The sequence below is a fragment of the Xiphophorus couchianus genome, chromosome 14 (assembly GCF_001444195.1).
Source record: "Xiphophorus couchianus chromosome 14, X_couchianus-1.0, whole genome shotgun sequence".
Classification (NCBI taxonomy): Eukaryota; Metazoa; Chordata; class Actinopteri; order Cyprinodontiformes; family Poeciliidae; genus Xiphophorus; species Xiphophorus couchianus.
Genome location: NC_040241.1, coordinates 17,814,527 through 17,834,994, shown reverse-complemented (window position 1 = coordinate 17,834,994; position 20,468 = coordinate 17,814,527). Strand labels below are relative to the sequence as shown.

The 20,468-nt window shown below is 38.1% G+C and overlaps 2 protein-coding genes across 2 annotated transcripts; one reads left to right on the top strand and one right to left on the bottom strand.

Moving 5' to 3' along the window:
* Positions 1 to 3,340: 3,340 nt before the first annotated feature.
* cct7 (chaperonin containing TCP1, subunit 7 (eta)) lies at positions 3,341 to 10,966 on the bottom strand. The gene is made up of 12 exons (XM_028038912.1): positions 10,833 to 10,966; positions 10,126 to 10,209; positions 9,151 to 9,220; positions 8,962 to 9,068; positions 8,704 to 8,882; positions 7,725 to 7,896; positions 6,429 to 6,593; positions 6,156 to 6,344; positions 5,993 to 6,090; positions 5,727 to 5,859; positions 5,029 to 5,235; positions 3,341 to 4,002 (listed from the first exon to the last, which is right to left on the bottom strand). Exons 1-12 carry the CDS (start codon positions 10,836 to 10,838, stop codon positions 3,772 to 3,774), a joined length of 1,641 nt encoding a protein of 546 aa, XP_027894713.1. The 5' UTR covers positions 10,839 to 10,966; the 3' UTR covers positions 3,341 to 3,771.
* A 424-nt stretch (positions 10,967 to 11,390) lies between these two features.
* Positions 11,391 to 18,061, top strand: krcp (kelch repeat-containing protein). The gene is made up of 13 exons (XM_028037273.1): positions 11,391 to 11,642; positions 11,824 to 11,985; positions 12,300 to 12,381; positions 12,477 to 12,527; positions 12,920 to 13,145; positions 13,305 to 13,382; positions 13,983 to 14,114; positions 14,203 to 14,390; positions 15,601 to 15,797; positions 15,887 to 15,981; positions 16,072 to 16,126; positions 16,258 to 16,355; positions 17,430 to 18,061. The coding sequence occupies exons 1-13, from the start codon at positions 11,581 to 11,583 to the stop codon at positions 17,648 to 17,650; spliced, it is 1,647 nt and encodes a 548-aa protein (XP_027893074.1). The 5' UTR covers positions 11,391 to 11,580; the 3' UTR covers positions 17,651 to 18,061.
* Positions 18,062 to 20,468: the final 2,407 nt, after the last annotated feature.

The window sequence follows — 20,468 nt, the reverse complement described above, 5'->3', positions numbered from 1 at the left end:
TATATATTATATATATATTATATATATATATATATATATTATATATTATTTTTGATTTTCATATATGTTTCATGAAAATCAATAAATAGCAATTCATAGTTCACTTGCAAAGGACAAATAAAATAATTTCTTCCTATTTTGGTCACAATCAGAGGAAAATGAAGATGTAGCTGCATCGATGAAGACAAACTATAAGCCGTTAGAAATGAAAAAGCAGCGGGTTGAACGAGACATGACCCCAGAGGAGTGGTTAGGACTGGCAGCTGGGCACCCAGCACCACCTGCACTCTGGTGGAGATTTATGGAGACATATTGGAACTATTTTCATCCAACGTTCTGGAAAATCTCCACAAGCAAACATTCACTATTGAGTCCTTGGAGGCGGCAGTGGGAAACAGAGTACCCGAAACCTTAGCTGGAATCATGGACGTCGACGGAGATTACCGTACCGAGCACACCTAGAATTTAAACTGGCTCATTGTGAAATATCTGTTGGATAGAATTTATCACAGCTTGGACTCTGATGATCCTCCAGGAAATCATGTCGACCAGGCACCTTGTAAATCCATAATGATCAGGTATATGGTTGAGGAAACCAACTTGATCATAGAGGACCTCATGGTTAGATTGTGTGCATCCAATGAGGAATACAAGAAAGTAGCCGTCGACAACCCAGTTCAGCCTAAAGAGCTTGCAGGTGCTGAAAAAGAGATGCAGAACAAAACTGCTGAGCCTAAATTGAAGCTAAAAGGTAAACCAGGGAAGATCAAGAAGTTTTTCATCAATTTTTCTCGGAAACATTCTTCAAAGGTTGCTCCAATGAGCATACCAGAAATGTCTCCAAATGAAAAATCTGCAGAAGGTTCTACTGATATTACACTGGAGCAAAAATACGAACATGAAGAAGAAGAGGCCGAACCCACTGAAATCACCAAAGCAACGACTGAGGAGATACAGCTCAGAAAAAGGGCCATGATAAGCCTGGTCATCGATCTCATCCAGAGGATTATCGAGAAATCGGGACAGTTATGTTACCCTACAGAAAAATTTAAAGCCATAGTCGATCGTCTGTTTGAAAAACTCTGGATTGAAACTGAACCCAGAGTCCTAAGGATGAGTCCAGAAAGGATCGAACGACAGGGCAAGGCCATTTTCAAAGACCTGATGAGAGAATGCAACAAGGCAAAAAACATCCTGCTGCTCCTGGAATCAGAGAAACCAATATTTGAGTAAAATATCCTCTCGACAATTGGAAACCATCTTCAGCCTCGGTGGAATACGCTGAACTTGATTAGAGAGGCTTTTAAAGAAGCAACAGAAAACCTCCGAAAAAGGTTTTCTGTATAAAGCACAGGCTTTATATTTGGATTTAAATGAATTACAGCCTCTTTGAAAACCCAAAAACTGAGAAAAAATTTGTATAGTTAGGTAATTTTAAAAGTAGGTAGTAGTTAGGTTAATTTAAACTTAGTTAGGTCATTTTAAACGTAGGTAGTAGTTAGGTTAATTTAAACTTAGGTAATTTTAAACTTAGTTAGTAGTTAGCTCTTTTTATAGTTGTTCATGTTAGTAGTTAGGTCTTTTTATAGTTGTTCATGTTTAGTAGTTATATTACTATAATTATCCCCCAATGGGATTTATAATAACCTCATTATAACAAGATAATTATAATGAGGTTATAATTATCTTGTATAATAATGAGGTTATTGGGGTTATTGAGATACTATATTGAGATAGTATCTCATTATACTGAGATACTATCTCAATATACTATCTCAGTATAATGAGATAGTATATTGAGTAATCAATATAGTATCGATCAGTATTATACAAGTATAATACTGAGATCGTATTATAATGAGATACTATCTCAGTATATTGAGATAGTATCTCATTATAATAACATTATAATGAGATACTATCTATATATATCAGTATTATAATGAGATACTATCTCATAATGATAGTATCTCATTATAATGAGATAGTATCTCATAAAGGACCATTATAATAACATTAGCATGTTGTTATATGTTATAATAACATATGACATATGAGATATAATCATATGTTATATAATGTTATCTCAGATATAATACTGAGATTGTATTATAATGAGATACTATCTTAGTATATTGAGATAGTATCTCATTATAATAGCATTATAATGAGATACTATCTCAATATACCATACTCAATATATCAGTATTATAATGAGATACTATCTCATTATACTGTCCTTGGACAGTATATCTCAATATACTATATTGAGATTTTCATTGTAAAATTATCTCATTATGTTATTATAATGAGAAACTATCTCATAGTATATAATGAGATAGATGAGATTAAAAACATTGTCACAATATACTGTATTTTGAATGATTACACGACTGAATGGTTAGGACAATTTTTTATTATTTATTTTTTTAAATAGAGGTAATTTGTGAAAGGCTGCACATTTAGACATATCAGTGTCATGCCTTATTGATCACATTTATTAATTTTATGATTAATGATACTTATGATGTATCATTTGTTTGACTGAAATAAATATATTTAAAAAGTTCAGTCCATGTTGGTTCTGAACCATAATTTATTGGTTCTGTCCAGTATAAATTATGTTTCTTTACTTTGTATTGGCTTCCATTCATTTGTACTTCTGAAACTCTGACCTTTACCCTGAGCCTGACCCCTGACCTAAGGCAAGGCAGATTTATTTCTACAGCACATTTTCAGCAGCAAGGCAACTCAAAATGTTTTACAGGATCTGGAGGAGAAACAACCAGCAACGTGAACTCAGATAAACGTTGAGTTGCTGTGGCGATGTAAGAGGAAAAAGAATAAAGATAAAACCCCAGATGTCTGTCTTTACACATCCAGAATGAGAGAGAGCATGTCTGGTTCTGGTTATCAGAGTAAATTGATCTCAACCCTTTGAAAAAGATATGGAAAGCACTTAAAAGCAAGGTTTGTGCCAATGAGCTATTGGAATAATTATTTTTCCCACTTGCAAAAGAATCAAAATATCATAAAAGTAAAAGAAATTTATAGGGAAAAAAGTAACAATTATTTTAGTAATTAAGTATTCTGATGAAGCATATAAAAGAAATTGCCACATTCTCCAGATTTTTCATTTGACCCCTATGTGGTTCCAAGAGGAAGTTTGGGGTCTAAAGGAAGAGCATTGTGACCAGAACCACCTCAGTGGACTACATTAAATAAGGGGAAGAAATAAAATTTTATACCAAAGCTGCTCATTATTTAAAATACTAACACCACTAAAATAATTCTGTAGTGTTTTTAAAACCACTTTGAGCATAAACACCAGGAATAAGTGTTTGATTTCAGCCGTGAATTTATTGATAACAATGGTCCAATAAATAGCTTCACATAGATGGTTTCAGAACTGCTCAACATCCATTCAGTGCTTTTTTCGCCTCCCACTTCAAATAACAGCTTTCCTTATTAACAAAACAAGGCTAAAGGTTACAGACTCCATCAGGTCACAGAGAAAAGACCAGCCCGTTTCAGGAAAAAAATCAAAACATAAAAAGCTGCTGTCATTCTGCTTGTACTGGCTACAGGAAGAGAATATGAAATGCTTTAGTTTGCTGGTCAGAAACTACAAGACGAGAGATTTTTTTTTTTTTTAGCAGAATGTCCAAAGAATCTGGGTTGAAAACATTGAAAATCTCCCCCAGAAACTAAAGCAGCCTCCAGAAATTCTTCCTCCTGCATCTGGATTATTTTTTCTGTGGATGGGTTTAGTTAGTGAGCGTGGGGTCTGCCGCGGCCTCTGCCCCTGCCGGCGCCACCTGGAGGTCCGTCCATGCTGCTGCGGGGGTTCTTGATCGTCTCGTCGACCGACAGGATGAGGCAGGCCGCCTCCGACGCCGCTGTCAGGGCGTTGATCTTCACGATGGACGGCTCCCAGACGCAGGCGATGAAGTTGTCGGTGATGTCCTCGCTGGTGATGTCCACGCCAAACCAGAGGCCGCCCTGCAGTGACAGAAAAATTAATGCAGCTCTAGGAAAAACCGTAACCAAGAGCAGAAATGCATATTTTGATAGTTTGTTTCTACAACAGTGTTGGAGCTATACTAAGAAAAGTAAAAAAAAAAAAACAAACAACAAAAATAAAGTCATAAAATGACAACAAATTCATATTACAAGAAGTTGTATGAGAATAAAGTTATAATATTACAAGAATAGAGACACAGATTAGAGATACAATTACGAGAAGTCACACGACAACAAAGTTTAAATGAGAAAGAATAAACTTGTATGACAATGAAGTCATAATATTATGAGAATAAAGTTGCAATACGATGACTTTCTTCTCGTATCATTTAAACTTTATTCTTGTTTGACTCCATTCTCGTAGTATTTTTCTTTGTCGTAATTTTAATAACTGATAGTCTTGTAAACTTGGTTTAATTGGGGATCAAAATTGCGACATTTGCTACATTTTCAGTTGGTGCAGTTCACTTTCACACTGCTCTGTCAAAAAAAGCTAACTAATTGAAAAACCTGTTCCCCTCCTCACCAGTGGTGGCGCTGCACCAAGAACTACTGAAGGAAATGACAGAAATCTCTGAAGAAGACACTGGCTAACGTTCGCTCTTCATGAAATGTAAACAAATTGCATCAGATTTTAGTGGTTGTGGGATTTCTCTTTTGTCTTTGCTACGGCCCGTCTCTCCCTCTAGCGCTAGATTAGCGGGTTTGTTTTGATTGTATTTACCCACAATGCCCTGCGCTTTAGTCATTTCCTGCATTAGGAGCGGTCTCCAGTCCACTTGGTATTTCACATATGCATTCAAACTGAGCCACAGTTAAAAACCTCAAACTGATCCGAGTTCAAGACTTTTAAATGGACCAGTTAGTTTTTTCGGTCCACAGAGATCAATTACGCATTCACACCTCCACAAATGAACTGGACTTTCTAGAGAAACAAACTAGAGTTTGATTAGAGCGAACTAAACAGGGCTGGTGTGAATTCAATCTTAAAGCTTCGTTTCCTACCTGCGCATGCTTTGCTCGCAGCTTGTTGAGGATGTTGGTGGCGTCGAAGCCGGCGTTGTCGCACAGCTGTCGGGGGATGATCTCCAGGGCCTTGGCGTACGCTCCGATCAGCAGCTGCTGCTTCCCGGGAATGGTTCTGGAGTAATCCCGGAGGTACTTGGATAGCTCCATCTCTATGGCTCCTCCGCCTGCGACGATGGAGTCATTCTGGAAAGAGACGACACGCGACATGTTCATCTACATCTGGATACAGTCAGATCATGAGGATATTGCTGCAGCTCTTCACCAACTTTACACATCTACAGTAACTTATTATTCCCAATTATCCTTTGCTAAACATCTCAGGAATAAAGAGGTCTGAACATAAAAGCACAACACACTTTTCAGACATTGGTCAGCACTGGAGACAAATAAAATGAATTATTTAGTCTGTAAACAAAATTTCTCTTCAAGAAGAGATTTAGTTGAGACCAAAGCACAAGACTTTAGACTTTAGTCATCCTCTTTTTGGTAGAAAGAGAAAAACGATAAATGATGCAAATGGAAATTATTGAGCTTATTTTAATTTATCATGTTATCAATTGATTAATTGCAACAGGCCTGGAAGTACCAGACATGATCTTTGCAGCATGTAAACAACCTGGTCTCTAAAGTGAACCACCACCAGTCATAGACGAGCTCAAAATAGAGAACCGAACCTTGATGGCTCTGCGGACGATCATGATGGCGTCGTGCAGCGATCGCTCCGTCTCCTCTGTGAACTGCTCCGCTCCGCCTCTCAGGATGATGGTGCACGTCTTCGCCTTTGGGCAGCCCTTAAAGATGTTGTACCTGCGGATAAAAAGAAGAAATGTTACCCAGGTCGCCACTTCCTTACAGACTCAAAACAATCACCAGACTGAACATTTCTAGAACCAAGTCCTTCAAATCAATGAAAAAACCACCAGCAGGAAATCTCTCTCACCTGTCTCCTCCCACCTGCACCTCCTCAAACAGCTCGCACTGCCCCAGAACATCGTCCGTCAGCGCGCTGACCGACGTCTGGATGGATCCTCCACAGGCCTGCAACACAAACCAGTTAGAGATCCTTTGGTTCAGACCAGCTGGTTCAATCTGCCCAGTCTCACCATCATGGTCCTCTTCAGGTCCTCCTCTTGCACCCTGCCGGCACAGAACAGGTCTCTGTCGGCGAAGTACTGCGTGGCCACGTCCCCGATGGGCAACTTGGACAGAACCACCTTGGCTCCTGATTGGTAGATCTTCTCCAGCTTGTCGTACAGGATGTTCCACTCTGCGTCCACGATGGCCTGGTAGTCCTGTGGGGGAACGTTGCAGACGTCATGCGAAAGACCAAAAAGAAATACTGATTTAAGGAGTTTAATGCTGAGACGAAGGCCGACCTCCACTGATTTCACACGGACTTCGGCGTTGTCCTTCTCGGCCTTCAGCTCCAGCTCCACGTTGAGCAGCGCGATCTTTGGGTTGTCGTAGCGTTTGGGCTGCATCTCGAAGCCGGCGTAGGAGAACGTCTTCTTGAACGCAACACCAGACACCAACTGGGAATCCTGAACAGAGAATTTCGTACAGAATTTAATTTCACAACTAACAACATCCAGGGTTCGCACATTTATCCCATAGTAAGATTCAAGCACCTTTCAAAAATTTTCAAGGTAAGTTTTTAGACTTTTCCAGCACCATACACTGGAAATAAAAGCAATACAAAAAAAAGTCAACTTTAATTCACAATTATGATAATTATGATGACTGTGAACCTCTGGAGATGATGATGCAAAGAAAGATTTTACATAAAATCAAGAATCAAATTATGGACCATCGTCTTCATGACACTGTCTTACAAAACAGAGTGTCTTCAGTCAGAGGCTTTGTCAAATTCGCTGTGATACAGACTTCTACAGGACACCTTTCCTGCCCACAACCATCACCATGACTCTGAGGAAATTTAAATTAATTTAATATACAACATTTAATTTCCTTTGGAATCAGTAAAGTATTTTTTTGATTGAACTACATCATTTATTATTGTAATTGTTAATGTCTTGTGGTAGTATCTACATTCTGCAGCAGGGACAAACTGAATTAAAATATAATATTTTGAAAAGTTTCTCTCACACTGCATCTAAACCTGACTGGTCTGAGAACAAAACATTATTTAACAACAAATCCCCTAATTTCAATAATGTTTAACGTACAAAATATAAGATGACCTTTATTTCAATTACACATATCAATAATGAGTCATGAGGAATAATAAATATTCATTATATTGAAAGACTTCTAACAAACTGTGTTAAGGTAAATTACCTTCCTGATCAAATTAAATGCTTAAACACAATAAACAAAGAAGGCTACAAAAGTATCTTAAAAAACCCCCGTTATTCTATGTTTTGTGGCATTTAGCAAATATAAATAATTTTGGTAATTGTAACTAAGCTGAAAGAAGAGAAGTTTAGTCTGATTTAACTTCAGACATTACGAAAAAAAATGTTTTTTGGTGTATGAAAACATCTGGTTTCAACTATACCAAAATGTATCCTTTTAATCAGACATTAGATCACACTTTATTATGAAAAAATGTAGTTTCAATATTAAGCAATTTCCAAAACTTGAAAACACCTCAATGGAATTGAAGCAGCGATAAGGAACCAGACATCTGAAACTGAACGGCGAGCACCAACCTCCAGGGCGCCTCCCTGCACCTTCTTGATGCCGATCATCTTGAGAGACAGCAGCTCATCCAGAGACATAACGGCGTCCACCACCATCTTGGAGAAGAAGCCCTTCTCACCGGCGATCAGCTTGGAGTTCAGCGCTGTGGCGGCACATTTCTCCAGCAGCTGCCTCTGCTCCCTGAGAAAGTTTAGAAAACATTTACAACTAAACCAAACAGGAGAAGGGGATTTACTTAGTTTAAGAGCCATTAATACGGTTTCTGCAGGTGTCAGACATTTTTAAATACCATTATGAATGACATTTAAGATCTGTATCACAACAGAAATATGCAAAAGAGCAGTGCCGACGTTTTTGAATGAATGTAACATCGTACAGACGTGAACCAGCGTCGAAGATAAACGCTTAATATCCATGATAGACACAGAAAAGTCATCTTGCTAGCAACAGTATATTAGCAGCTAGTTAGCAGTAGCCTCAAAAACCTTGAATCATAGAACACAATGAATATGTCTGCAGGTGACTCAAACTTTTGCCTGACGGAAAAGTCTCAAGAAAAATAAAGTATATGCACTATACAAGAGTAAATAAAAAACATTAAGACAAATTTAGGACTTTTTTAAAGCCAACTTGTAGGTTTTTGAATTAATTTAAGCCATTTTAAGGCTTTAATTTTAGATACATGAATTTAAGACTTTTAAGGATGTGAGGACATAATAAAGCTAGCTAGCAATGGTATATTAGCAGCTAGGAGCTATAGCCTCAACTGCCTCGTATCACAGAAAGAAGTGCATACCTATTCAAATTTTTACAAAACAGTAAAATCCCATGAAAAAAAAACTACATAAAATAAATTAGATTAAATAGTTCTGCTACAACAAAATTTAAGAAATTTTTTTTTCAATTAATTTAAGACTTTTTTTGAGGGGTAATTTTCAATCTATGAATAGAAGAGGGGATCCGCAGACACCCTGTTTAAAGACTCACTGTTTGTCGTCTTTCTTCACAGAGACAGCGATCTCCTTTATCTTGCTAACAGCGAGGTTGGTGGCAGTGCGGAACGCTCTGATGATGGTCTGAGGATGGAGACCCTCCTCCACATACGGCTTCAGCTGCTTCAGGAACTCGGCGGCGAGAAGGGTGACGGATGTGGTACCGTCTCCAACCTGGAGGAGGATTCGGCGGAAACAGAAAAATTAAACTTCATCCAACTTTAAATGTGAAATCTGCCGACCTGGAACTCACCTCGGCATCCTGGGAGCGGGCGATGTCCACCAGCGTCTTGGCTGCAGGATGAACCACATCCAGAAGTTTCAGTATGGTGGCGCCGTCGTTGGAGATCGTGGCTTTACCTGGAAGAACAAACACATTTTAAAAAACTATAATAAAACCACAAGAGACTGAGCCAAAATAACTAATTTCATCTGTTCTCACCTCTTCCATCCACCATCAGCTTGTCCATCCCCCGGGGCCCGAGGGTGGTCCTGACAGCCTCAGAAATCACCTGCAGGATGAAACATCACCACTATGATTAAGATGGAAGTCACTTTAAATCTCACATTACTTTAATAGTTTCTTTTGACACCTAAAACTTAGTTCCAAACACAAATAGTGAATGGAAGTAGTTGAAAATCCCACTTTAACACATTTCCTTGTTTTTCTGACAGCGATTTCTATTTTCTTAAAAGGCCTAAGCTTGATTACACCTTTCACAAATAAATTATATTAATGTCATTACACAGACAGTAGACAGGATATTTTATCAGATAACTTGTTTGATTTAACTAAATTATTGTAGATTTAAAAATGTTGGTGAAACAACATCAGTTATTGATTCAATGTTTCAGAAACAATGTTTAGAGCGGAATTAACCACACACTGTCTGAATGTATCACTTAATATATGCCAAATTGAAACAATTTATGGAGCTTTCAGCATCATGTTACGTCAAGGTTTTATGTCTTTAAAGTGGTAAAAACTCTTCATCTGCCAAAATTTAAAGTTAGTTTAATGAGAAAAAGACATTTTTGGGGGTAAGGTTTTAGGTTGCTGCACACTGCTGACCGGCAAATTTAAAGGATTCCTACATGTTTTCATCACTTAAATAAACGGGAAAAAAAGAAGTGAAAACTACTTTGAAATCTAGCAGATGTTTGAAATGTTATAACACTTTAGTAGCTTTAACAATACAGAGATTCAGTTGTTTTAGCCACAGTCGGTATAATTGCTACTAACAAAAACCACTAATAGCTCTTGTCATTTTTTGTGTGTATGTAAATGCATTAATACTTTTACTCAAGACCACCAAACCATGTCTACCTGGACCGTTGTTATAAACAAACAACAATAAGAGGCTACATTTCGTAAATAATGAAGGATAGGACAGAACAGGTGAAGTCTTCCACTCACCTGGCAGGCATTGATGTTACTGATGAGCTGGGGAATGCCCTGGGATGAGTCTGTCCCCTCTTTCAGCAGGATAACCGGTGTGGGCTGCAGGAAAAAAAGCCAGAAAAATCGAGTATCAGATAACTGACAACATAAAAGTAAAACTGGGAAAGAAGGGTGTTGAGTTTAACTCATGTGATGCAGCTGATTTCCTGTCTGTCCATAACATTTACAGCTATGTAAACACCAGCTGGTTCCTTTGATAATTTGATTTGGTCAAACTTGCAACTTAAATATGCCTTACAAAGGCAATCGGACAAAAGGGGGAACTCCTACGTAGAGCATCTTAAATCAAAGAATTAGATGCAAAGTTTAAAAAGAACAAAAAAAAAGCAAAAATAATAAAACTAACCTTTCCACAATGTGAAAAACTTGCAAAACGTGAGACAAACTGTGTTCGGTTATATTTATAAATCCGTTTATTTGCAACAAGCTAACGGACATCGCCATTCGCATCACATACGCCCATTGATTGCAGGATGCTAACACCTTCGGGGCTAACAATAACATCTTAATTTAAGTAATTTCAATATAATAGTAGCTTTGCAGCACATCTAATTGTCAGTCACATCTAATTAGAACACCTCCGACGTTAATGACGGCTGATAAATTAAAGGATGGACACGGATTATGATTTGATTTCGGGGCTTCAATGCTAACTCACTCACCATCATCTTCGCAGTTCTTTCGAGAAGCTTTCACCGGCACCCGATCCCACAATGCTTTGCGACCGTTACGTTTGTTTGGGGCTTCGTTCAAGAGCAGGGTTATAATTTACATCCCTAACATGAATTACATTGTGAATGACATTTATATTTGCACCACACTCGCTGATACTCTGTAAAATAACACATTAAGGCAAATCGAGACATCATATAGTCACTGTTGGGGGCAAGCCATTGAACACGTTTCTTTAAAATAACTTAAAACTCCCACAGATTTGTATTGCGGCAACAGTTATTCTTTCATACTCGGTAGAGGGTAGTTTATTTACAAACTATTTTAATTTAATCTTTTTTTAATTGGTGATAAAATTAAATAGGATCATTCCTTACAGTCTCATTTCCCACTTTTAAAATAGCAGCAAACTGCAATAAACACAGTTTTGTAATGCTTTTGAACATATCCCGTGGTCGCGGAAGCAGAGTGTGGAGCTCAATCCGGAGTGAGCTCGATATAAGGATAAGGATATGTGGCGGTGGGCGGATCACTTGCTGACATAGGGCTTGGCATCGCCGCCGCCTCCTGGAAGGATACGCTTAACAACAAACCAAGCGCAACACATGCATTGGGCTGGAAATAGCGCGGAGTTTAGAAGCTGTAGACACAGCAGTGGCGGGAGAAGCCAAAACTACATTGTGTTTTAACATTTTAAATTGTGCTAAAGTTAAAAAGGAATTGAGGGAGGATTTCAAGATGGATGAGTTCGGAGTTTATGCTGTTTTTGGGGTAAACGGACCGCCTCAAAGGCTGTTGAGGTAAGAAAAGATCTTCCACGGGAGTTATTTAACAGCTGGCTGTTACTGTGGGTTTTTATTGTTCCTTATTTGTACCCATAGGTTTCTTTTTTTTGTTGGGAAAACATAAATCTGTTTTTTGTTTTGTTGGGAAGTAAAAGCTCAGTTTTTGCATTTATTTTACTTGTCTTTTTGTTGTCAGAGCGGAGGGGTCGTGCAGAGTGTCTGCTGCAGTTCCGCCATCTGTCCGCCAGGTGGTGCTGTTTAGCAGCGGACCGTGGGGGGAAAGGATCTGCCTCAACGCGGAGCTTATCAACGCTGATCAGATTCCCATCACTATTGGAAAACTGACCCCTTATAACAAGTATGTACACTTTGTGCATTTGCTCTGTTACTAAGAAATGGAAAATATGTTTTTAATGGGTAGTTTCGATTTTCCTAGATCAATTAAAAACAAAAACTAAAAAGTCAGAAATTTGATACACATGTAGAGTATTTGTGATATGGTTTAATGTCACAACAGCAGCTTATATCAGTTTAAAATTGTTAGCTTTTCTACATGTTAGAGGTTTAAGAGCTTTTCAAATGTAATGTTTGCCTGACCTGGACAAGAATGAATTCATGCCACATGTTTTGTGTTTTTCCTTCTCTATTTTTTTATTAAAATCACATATTTAGGTGTCTCTCCTGGGAGCAGTGGGAAGAAGAAACCTGGACAGATGTCGTCACACTTAATGTTTCTCTGGAGGGAGGAAACCTGGTAACACACATTTAATCTTTCACAAGCGTTAATAGGGGGAGGATGTCTTTAATCTATGACGGACTAACCAAACTTTTGTTTGTATTTCTTTTCAGACAAACTCACAACCAGAGCTGATCATAGCTGTGAATGAATACACACCAAAGGTAGTTTATTTATCATTCACTCAGAGCAGATCAGCTTGAAATAATGCATAAATCAGCTTTTTGGTGGTTTATCTATGCCTTGCTATGTTTTTCAATATGAACTAAAAACTCCAGAAGGAATGCCTCAAATATTTTGGAACATGAAGCAAGTAGCACACCTGAAATTATCTCATTTTGTGCAATTTTTCATTTTTTTTATCCAGTTTAAACCTTCATTCTGCTATCTGTGTGTTGTTGTCAATAAAAGTATTTTAGTTTAAAAAATTTTCAACTCAACTTTTAAGGAAGGTGGAGAAAAAAAAATGTAATTATGGTATTTTAACACAGGTGTGTGCACTCTTTACTTTCCTGGTAGTCATGTTTAGTTTGTCTCATAAACACTGTCGCTTCAGAATCCGACAGCTCCCCTCGCAGACCGAGAGCTCAGCAGCAAGAGAAAGAGAGAGCGATCGGCCGAGGAAGACGATGGCGACAGGATGTCAAAGACGAGAGGAGAAGAAAACATTTGTCCAAATGGAGTTAAGGAGAAGGCGACGCCTGTTCGAAAAGGCAAAAGTCAAGTCAAAAGTCAGAAACTGTTTGGTACCGGAGCAGACGCCTCCGAGGTGAAGGCAGCAGGTGACGAAGGAAGAGTTTTCTCATCGTTATTTACATCTAGGAGGAAGATTTTTAGGATAGTACAGTAGAACGCAGTCATTAGATGTTTGGGTTGCTCGATACGAAGGTGTAAAGTCAGGCTTGTCTCTCCTTTCTGCTTCTCTTTGTCGTCTTTTCCAGTTAATGAATCAGGAGTGACGCCTCCTCAGAACGCAGCCAGGATGAAGAGTCGGCAGACCAAGACTCCCACACAGACATGTGCGTTTATTTACACAACACATAAGATGTACATGAGCGAAGGTTGAGACCAGAAGATTTTTATGTAAAATTTGGTATTTCATACTTTAATAAGGTTTCTTTGAAAGAGAAACAGACCCACAGCATCACAGACCCTCCACCATACTAAACAATGAGCATTAGCTGTGAGCTGCCAACGTTAGTTTCAGCTCCAGGGGTTAAAAACTTTTTATAATTATAGCTGTTATTGTAGATGATGACATAATCAGCAAGAAATAACAATCAGGCAAAAGAAAATGTTTCCAAATACTTTTCCTTCGATGTAAAACTTATGAAGCTATAACAGAAACTGCAGGTGTGTGTCTGAGTCTGGTGAATTTTTGGTTAAAACATGTTTGTTCTTCATTTAGAGAATCCAGAAATTTTACTTAAGAGTTGCAGTACGTTATAATGAAGTTACTCAAGTAAAAGTAAAAAACTACAGCGTACTAGAAATAATCCTAAAAGTAATTTTAAAAAAAGCTACTCAAGTAAATGTAATTGAGTAAATGTAACTACTACCCAAGTTACTACCCAACTCTGTATATCACACTTCATTATGAGTTCTTCCTCCGCCCACAGCCTCTCTGGTCGGCCCGTCGGGACGCTGGGGTCAGACTTTATGTCCCATCGACGCTCAGACGGCCATTTTAATTGGCGGTCAGGGAGCCAGGATGCAGTTCTGCAAAGATCCGATGTGGAAACTCTGCACAGGTTCGCTCCACGCTGCCCTGCGTTTGGAAATGCCTCGTTGAGTCCGAATGTTTTCGACGGGTATTAAAACTGTCTCTCCATGCAACAGAGGATTTGTCCTGGGTGGCTGCGGAGACTCTGGCGGAGGGCCCCACCCCCGAGGCCCGAATCGGCCACTCGGCCATCTTTGACCCCGACTCCAAACGGATCTTTGTGTTCGGAGGCTCCAAGAACAAGAAGTGGTTCAACGACGTCCACATCCTGGACACGCAGAGCTGGAGGTGGACCATGGTGGAGGCGAGTAAAGCATACACACAAAAAGTATTCAGACCACTTTAACACTTCTACGTTTTCTCACAACCACAAATTTGCATTTTCAAAATGTCTGAAAACTGTGGCATCCCCACATCATTACGCTGCCACCACTAAGCTCCACAGTGGATGTAGTGGCATTAGGTTCCACACAGGTGGATTTAATTGAAGGTTTTTATTTAGGGAAAGCTAATTAGCAGCTGAAAATGCTTGAATCTCAATTAGGTGCTTTCAAGGTTTGGAAAGTTCTTGATTTCTGTATAAAGTCATTGAAAGTTCTTAACAGAAACAACAGATAAAATGGATACTGAAGTCTCAAGCTTAGCTGAAACCAAACCACCAGACTGAAGACTTTTGTCATCTAATTTTTGGTAGTAAGAGAGATTGAGCTTGTTTTAATTTATCATGCGATTAATTGACTTATTGCTTATTGGGTTAGTTGCTAAGTCAAGTTTATTTGTATCGTACATTTCACAACAGGGCATTTCAAAGTGCTTTACATCATAAAAAAAGAAAGATACAAAGTCCTGCCACTGAGTCACCAATTCAAACATTACATTTTGCCATTGTCACACATCAAATTGTTGATTAATGTTTCATTGATTATGTATAAAAAACAGCTCTAAACAGCTGGATTTTTAGGTTAGATTAGAAGGAAGTCAGTGTTTCAGCTGTTTTGTAGTTTTCTGGAAGTTTGTTCCAGATTTGTGGTGCATAGAAGCTGAATGCTGTTTCTCCTCGTTTGGTTCTGGTTCTGGGGATGCAGAGCAGAACCAGAACCAGAAGACCTGAGAGGTCTGGAAGGTTGATACAACAGCAGCAGATCTTTAATGTATTGTGTTGCTAAGCCTTTCAGTGATTTATAAACTAACAACAGTATTTTAAAGTCTATTCTCTAGGGAGCCAGTGGAAGGACTGTAGAACTGAGTGATGTGCTCTAACTTCCTAGTTTTAGTCAGAACACCAGCAGCAGCATTCTGGATCAGCTGCAGCTGAAAGATTGATTTTATTTTATTTTTTTAGATACTGCTGCAGTAATTAATGCGACCAAAGATAATATGGACGAGTTTCTCTAGATCTTGCTGAGACATTAGTCCTCTAATCCTGGAAATGTTCCCCAGCTGATAGAAGGCCGACTTTGCTCAGGTCAGGGTTGATCACTACACCCAGAATTCACTGGGATCTTGTTTTCCAGGCCCAGGGAAAGGTTCCCCCTCTGGCCTACCACAGCTGCAGCATGTTCCGGGGGGAGCTGTTCGTTCTGGGCGGCGTGTTTCCTCGGCCCAACCCGGAGCCCGACGGCTGCAGCGACTCTTTATACATCTTCAATCCCCACCTCTCCATCTGGTATCAGCCCATCGTCACGGGAGACAAACCCTCTCCCCGATCAGGGTATCAGAACTCAACCCAAACATCCGTTCAAACATGTTTTAGTCTCAAACTCGACTCTTTAGCTGCTTCTGTGTTTTGTTTCCTTCCAGCCACTCGGCCTGTGTGATGCAGGAACGGTACATCTATGTGTTTGGGGGATGGGACACTCCCGTCTGCTACAATGACATGTTCATGCTGGACCTCGGTGAGGCTCATGGCAACAGAACCAAATCTCACTGGGTCTGAATATATATCAAGCTAAAAATTCTGCATTTTTTATTTTTTTTTTATTAAGGACTAATGGAGTTTTCTGTTGTGAAAACGTCAGGAAAAGCTCCGTCTCCTCGAAGGTACACACACAAAAGTTAAATTTAAATCTTATTATTGTTGTTTTTGTTGGGATAGTTTAAACAAACATGCAGAAAAAAAAAGTTTTGGGAGGATTTTAAGTCAAGAAGATGAACATCTGTGTCTGTTGCAGCTGGCATGGCAGTGCAGTTCTCTCAGAAACCAAATTCCTGATCCACGGCGGCTACAACGGAAACAACGCCCTCAGTGACACCTTCGTTTTCGATATAGGTGAGAAGCAGATTAAAAGACAGTTACTTGACTGAAATACTTGAATTTGAAGCTCTACCTGGGCTTTCAGTCATATATAGGTCTACAACTAGCGATTATTCTGACGATAAAAAATCACCACATTCTACATACTTTTTATTTTATCATTTAAGTCTTTTTTATGCAATACTAGATACAAATTCAAGGATGAAAATAAAGACATTCAATTTCTAAACCTATGCTACTTGAGAAGTTTTGGCTAAAGTATATCTTTAGACAGAGGTTGTTTTTTTTTAATCCTAAATGCAAAATGTATATATATTTTGTACGATTTTGGCTTAATTAAAGCTCTGAATATGTTGATTTTTCAGTCTATATATTCCAGTTAACAATTAATCAATTACTAAATTAGTTGATGATGATTTCAGTAATTGATTAATCACGATTAATCCAATTAATCGTTTAGCCCTAATCGGAAACATTGTGGTTGGGTTTAATTAGTCATATGAATGACCAGGCCAAAATAAATAAATTTATCATAAATCCCAGCCTTTGTTCAGAACATACAGTCCAGAAGCCGAACTATTGCTAGGATGAGTAAATTTCCTCCAAAAGATTATGTTGAGATTACACCCCGGGGATTTTATAGAAAAAACTTGGACATTTCAGAATTGGAAAAGTTTGAAGTGTGCCAGAGGAAAAAAATCTAATTTTTTTTTATATTGAGCTCAGAAATTTGCTAGAAAAAAGCAAAAGAATTTCAGAGTTTCAATAAACTTTGCCAGAAAAAACATTCCTAGAAAAAACAGAGAAATTTCTGAGTTTCAAATGGTGAAAATTATTTACTTGTGAAACTTGTGTTTTTCTTAGAAAATTTCTGAGATTAATCTCAAAATGTGAGTTTTTTTCTAGCACATTTTTGACTTTTAAAGCCCCGAAATGTCTTTGAGTTTTGTGGTGGAAATTTTTTTCTATCTTAAATGGCCCTAATACACTATAGTAGCCTGGCTAGTTTATTTAAAAATAAGTAAATAAAAGAAGCATTTTGAGGGGTTGTTTTTGTCACAGTTCTGATGTGCGGTTCTCATCTCTCAGACACAAACAGTTGGACCGAGCTGAAGCTAGCTCAGCTCTCCCTGCCGAGGGCGGGGCATTCCATGGTCACCATGGAAACGCCCGATCACCATGGTTACTCGGAGGACTCCTCGGTCTCCGCCGGAAGAACTCTGCTGGTGTTCGGAGGCGGAGACAACGAGGGGACGTTTTTCTCCGACGTGACGAGCGTTTCCGTAGAAGAGCTGCTGGCCGCGGCGTAAAGAGCTAGCCTTTTAGCTCCACCCGCTACAACACCGGCTCTACGTCGTTTACGTTCCGGGAATTTTATATCTTCGCGATTAAAGTTGAGGTATCTGCTGTTGAAGTGTATATTGTGAGTTTAGTGGAGAGATTTTTTTTTTTATTTTTATGTGTGTGTTGTCTTATCTATAAACAAAACCGCATTAAGAGTCAAACTACTGCTTATTTTTTTTAATAAAAAAATCATAATCATTTATTAGGCTTTTAAATGTGTATTGAGAAAATATTTTGTATATACCGGTATGTTTAAAACTTATCTTTGGGAAAATTTGCTTTATTTTCTTGTCTTTTTATTGTGTTATAAATAAGCCATTCTTTCATCAATTTCAGGGTTTGTATTTAAACTACTTTATATATCTAGATACTCATCTGTTAGCATCTGTTTATACTTAAACATTTATCGGTTAAATTTGTTCTTTTCATGCCTTTAATTTTTGTTTTTCATAAATCTTCATTCAGTGGGTCAACTTTGAGAGGCTAATCTAAATCTGCATCGCCTGGTTTTCATAGAAAAACATATTTGTTAATTTACAACAATATTCTATTCAACTATCATTTTAGTGTTTAAAAATATTTTTATTCCTCTTGGTTTTTAGGTACGGCATTATCTCTCTCCCCGGCTTTCTGTCGCACAGATTTAAAGAAGAGTGGCAAAATAATGTTGATTAGCATTGCACAAGCTGGCTATGTACAAATGCATGCTACACCTTTCAGAATTTTATTTGAACAACATTTAGAAAGTCACACTTGCCGTTCACCTAACAGTTTGACCGACACAAAGTGGTGCATATCAGGGAGAATCCCAGTGAAATACATTGACATTTGTGGTTGTAATGTGAGAAATTTCAAACGCTATCCTTTTTTTTTTACTTACTAGGTGATAGAAATAATCTTGCCTTTAACAGGTTCTAAAAATATGTAAATATAACCTTAATTTTTATATCAGATTCCACACTTTTTTTAAAATTTGAATTTGTTACCAACACTGTTCTGCTAATGTCAGTAAAAGTCAAATTAAGATTATCTCTCCCTCACAGACTGTGCATGACATTTCTCACTGATTCCCTCCATGCTTTATCAGTTCCTAACAGCTGGATTGTCTATGCTCTGCTGCCTGTAAATCACATTTGAAACTGTATTAGAGAGAATTCTGATAAATCTCCTTTTTGATGATTACCAATCCGCTGAGTTACGGAAACTCAAAAAACTGGAAACACTGATAAGATATCAAATACCTGATGATCTGTGCAGCTTGCTAGGTTTGATGGAACATATGATCAAATACATATGATGTTTAATGGATAGATTATTTGGGAACTTAAACTGACACTGAAAATATACTAGATAGATAGATCGATAGGATCAATTGTAATATTCCAACAGCCTGCAGATGGCGACATTTGTCACTTTTTCCTCCTCCACAAACGATTGACGTCCACTTAAAAACTGCGCTAACAAATTGTTACATCTTTCTAAAAAGATATATATGGTTTTATGTTATAATACAAGCTTAATAGAGTACTTTAATGGCACACCTATCCGTGAGTATCCTCCCACCACACGTGGAAGGTGATTTTTTCCCCTTGATTCATCGGGAAATCCTGCCAGTTGGATTCCCTCCCAGTCGTTTTGAACCGGTCTCTCAGAGCCCTTCATTTCCTGGATTCGTCTTTTATTTTCTGCCTGTTACATCCTCTTATTGTGTGACTATTTGCGACTCTGCAGATCTCCCAGCCGACAGATCGTGCATCCTTTTTCGTTTTCTTTTCATGGGGGAGACCACATTATGCGAGGCAGCCTACTGTTGTTGCTTAGTAACTTGAAAATATCTGAGGCTGCAGTCTGTATTTCACAATTACACATAGAAACAACAGAGGGTATTTACATTTACAACGGATTTTTAGAGCAGAGGGCCCATAATTTGACTGAATTGGAGCTAGAAAGTGTCAAAATGTGCAACAACGAATTAACAACCCCCGTATCCATTGATCGGAAACAATAATTCACTAACATAAATAAGTGTAAATCACTGATATAGTTTACTGCAACTTCCCCATGAGGCACAATAACTATTTTATCAATGTATTTGATCAAATTTGTTATAAATTTGTTGCAATTAGTTTACCTTTGTTCCTCTATTATCTGTGAAGAACTTTGAACTACGGTGTAAAGGAATGACACAACACAGTTAAACATCCTTGCCTTACATGCTTTTTTAAAAATGTAATTATTTCAACTGTGTTTATTAATTTATTTTTGCTTTGGTTGATGGCAGCATTTCTGACAACTATTTTACTTATATTGTATTCAGCAGTTTCTAATATTAGTTTTTCTGGGGCTGTAGTTTTTATATTAGCAACTAAAACTACTACAAAAGTAAAGTTTCACCAGCAATGAGTCATGAGCTGCCAAGATTTGTGAAATATTAAACTTTGTCATAAACTAGAGCAAATACACTATGGTATTGATGTACACAATGGAAGTATTTTATAGCAGAATAAATATGTTTTGTGTTCCTGCTTTCCTACAAGCTAGCATTAGCATTAGCATTACAGTAGATGCTACAGTAGCTAGTAGGAACTTAGAAAAGTGTCCATTTAAGCTTCCAAGAACCTTTTAGCTTTTTCCAACCATTTAGGCAGATAATTATTGTGAGGATTTTCAGTAGTTTCTAGTATTGTCACTCAGGAAGTAGTTTCAAAATTAGCAATACAGTAGTCACAGTGAAAAAGGTTTATCTAGTAATGATGCATAATGTGTGATGCCAGTTTTTGTGAA

Excerpts from the sequence above, each read along its gene's own strand:
- cct7 (XM_028038912.1), bottom strand. Across the intron at positions 6,091-6,155 it reads ACCTGAAGAGGACCATGATG|GCCTGTGGAGGATCCATCCA; the intron begins GTGAGACTGGGC and ends TTTGTGTTGCAG. Across the intron at positions 4,003-5,028 it reads TGCGAGCAAAGCATGCGCAG|GGCGGCCTCTGGTTTGGCGT; the intron begins GTAGGAAACGAA and ends CTGTCACTGCAG.
- krcp (XM_028037273.1), top strand. The coding sequence starts at position 11,581 with ATGGATGAGTTCGGAGTTTATGCTGTTTTTGGGGTAAACGGACCGCCT. Across the intron at positions 14,391-15,600 it reads GGAGGTGGACCATGGTGGAG|GCCCAGGGAAAGGTTCCCCC; the intron begins GCGAGTAAAGCA and ends CTTGTTTTCCAG. Across the intron at positions 16,356-17,429 it reads CACCTTCGTTTTCGATATAG|ACACAAACAGTTGGACCGAG; the intron begins GTGAGAAGCAGA and ends CTCATCTCTCAG.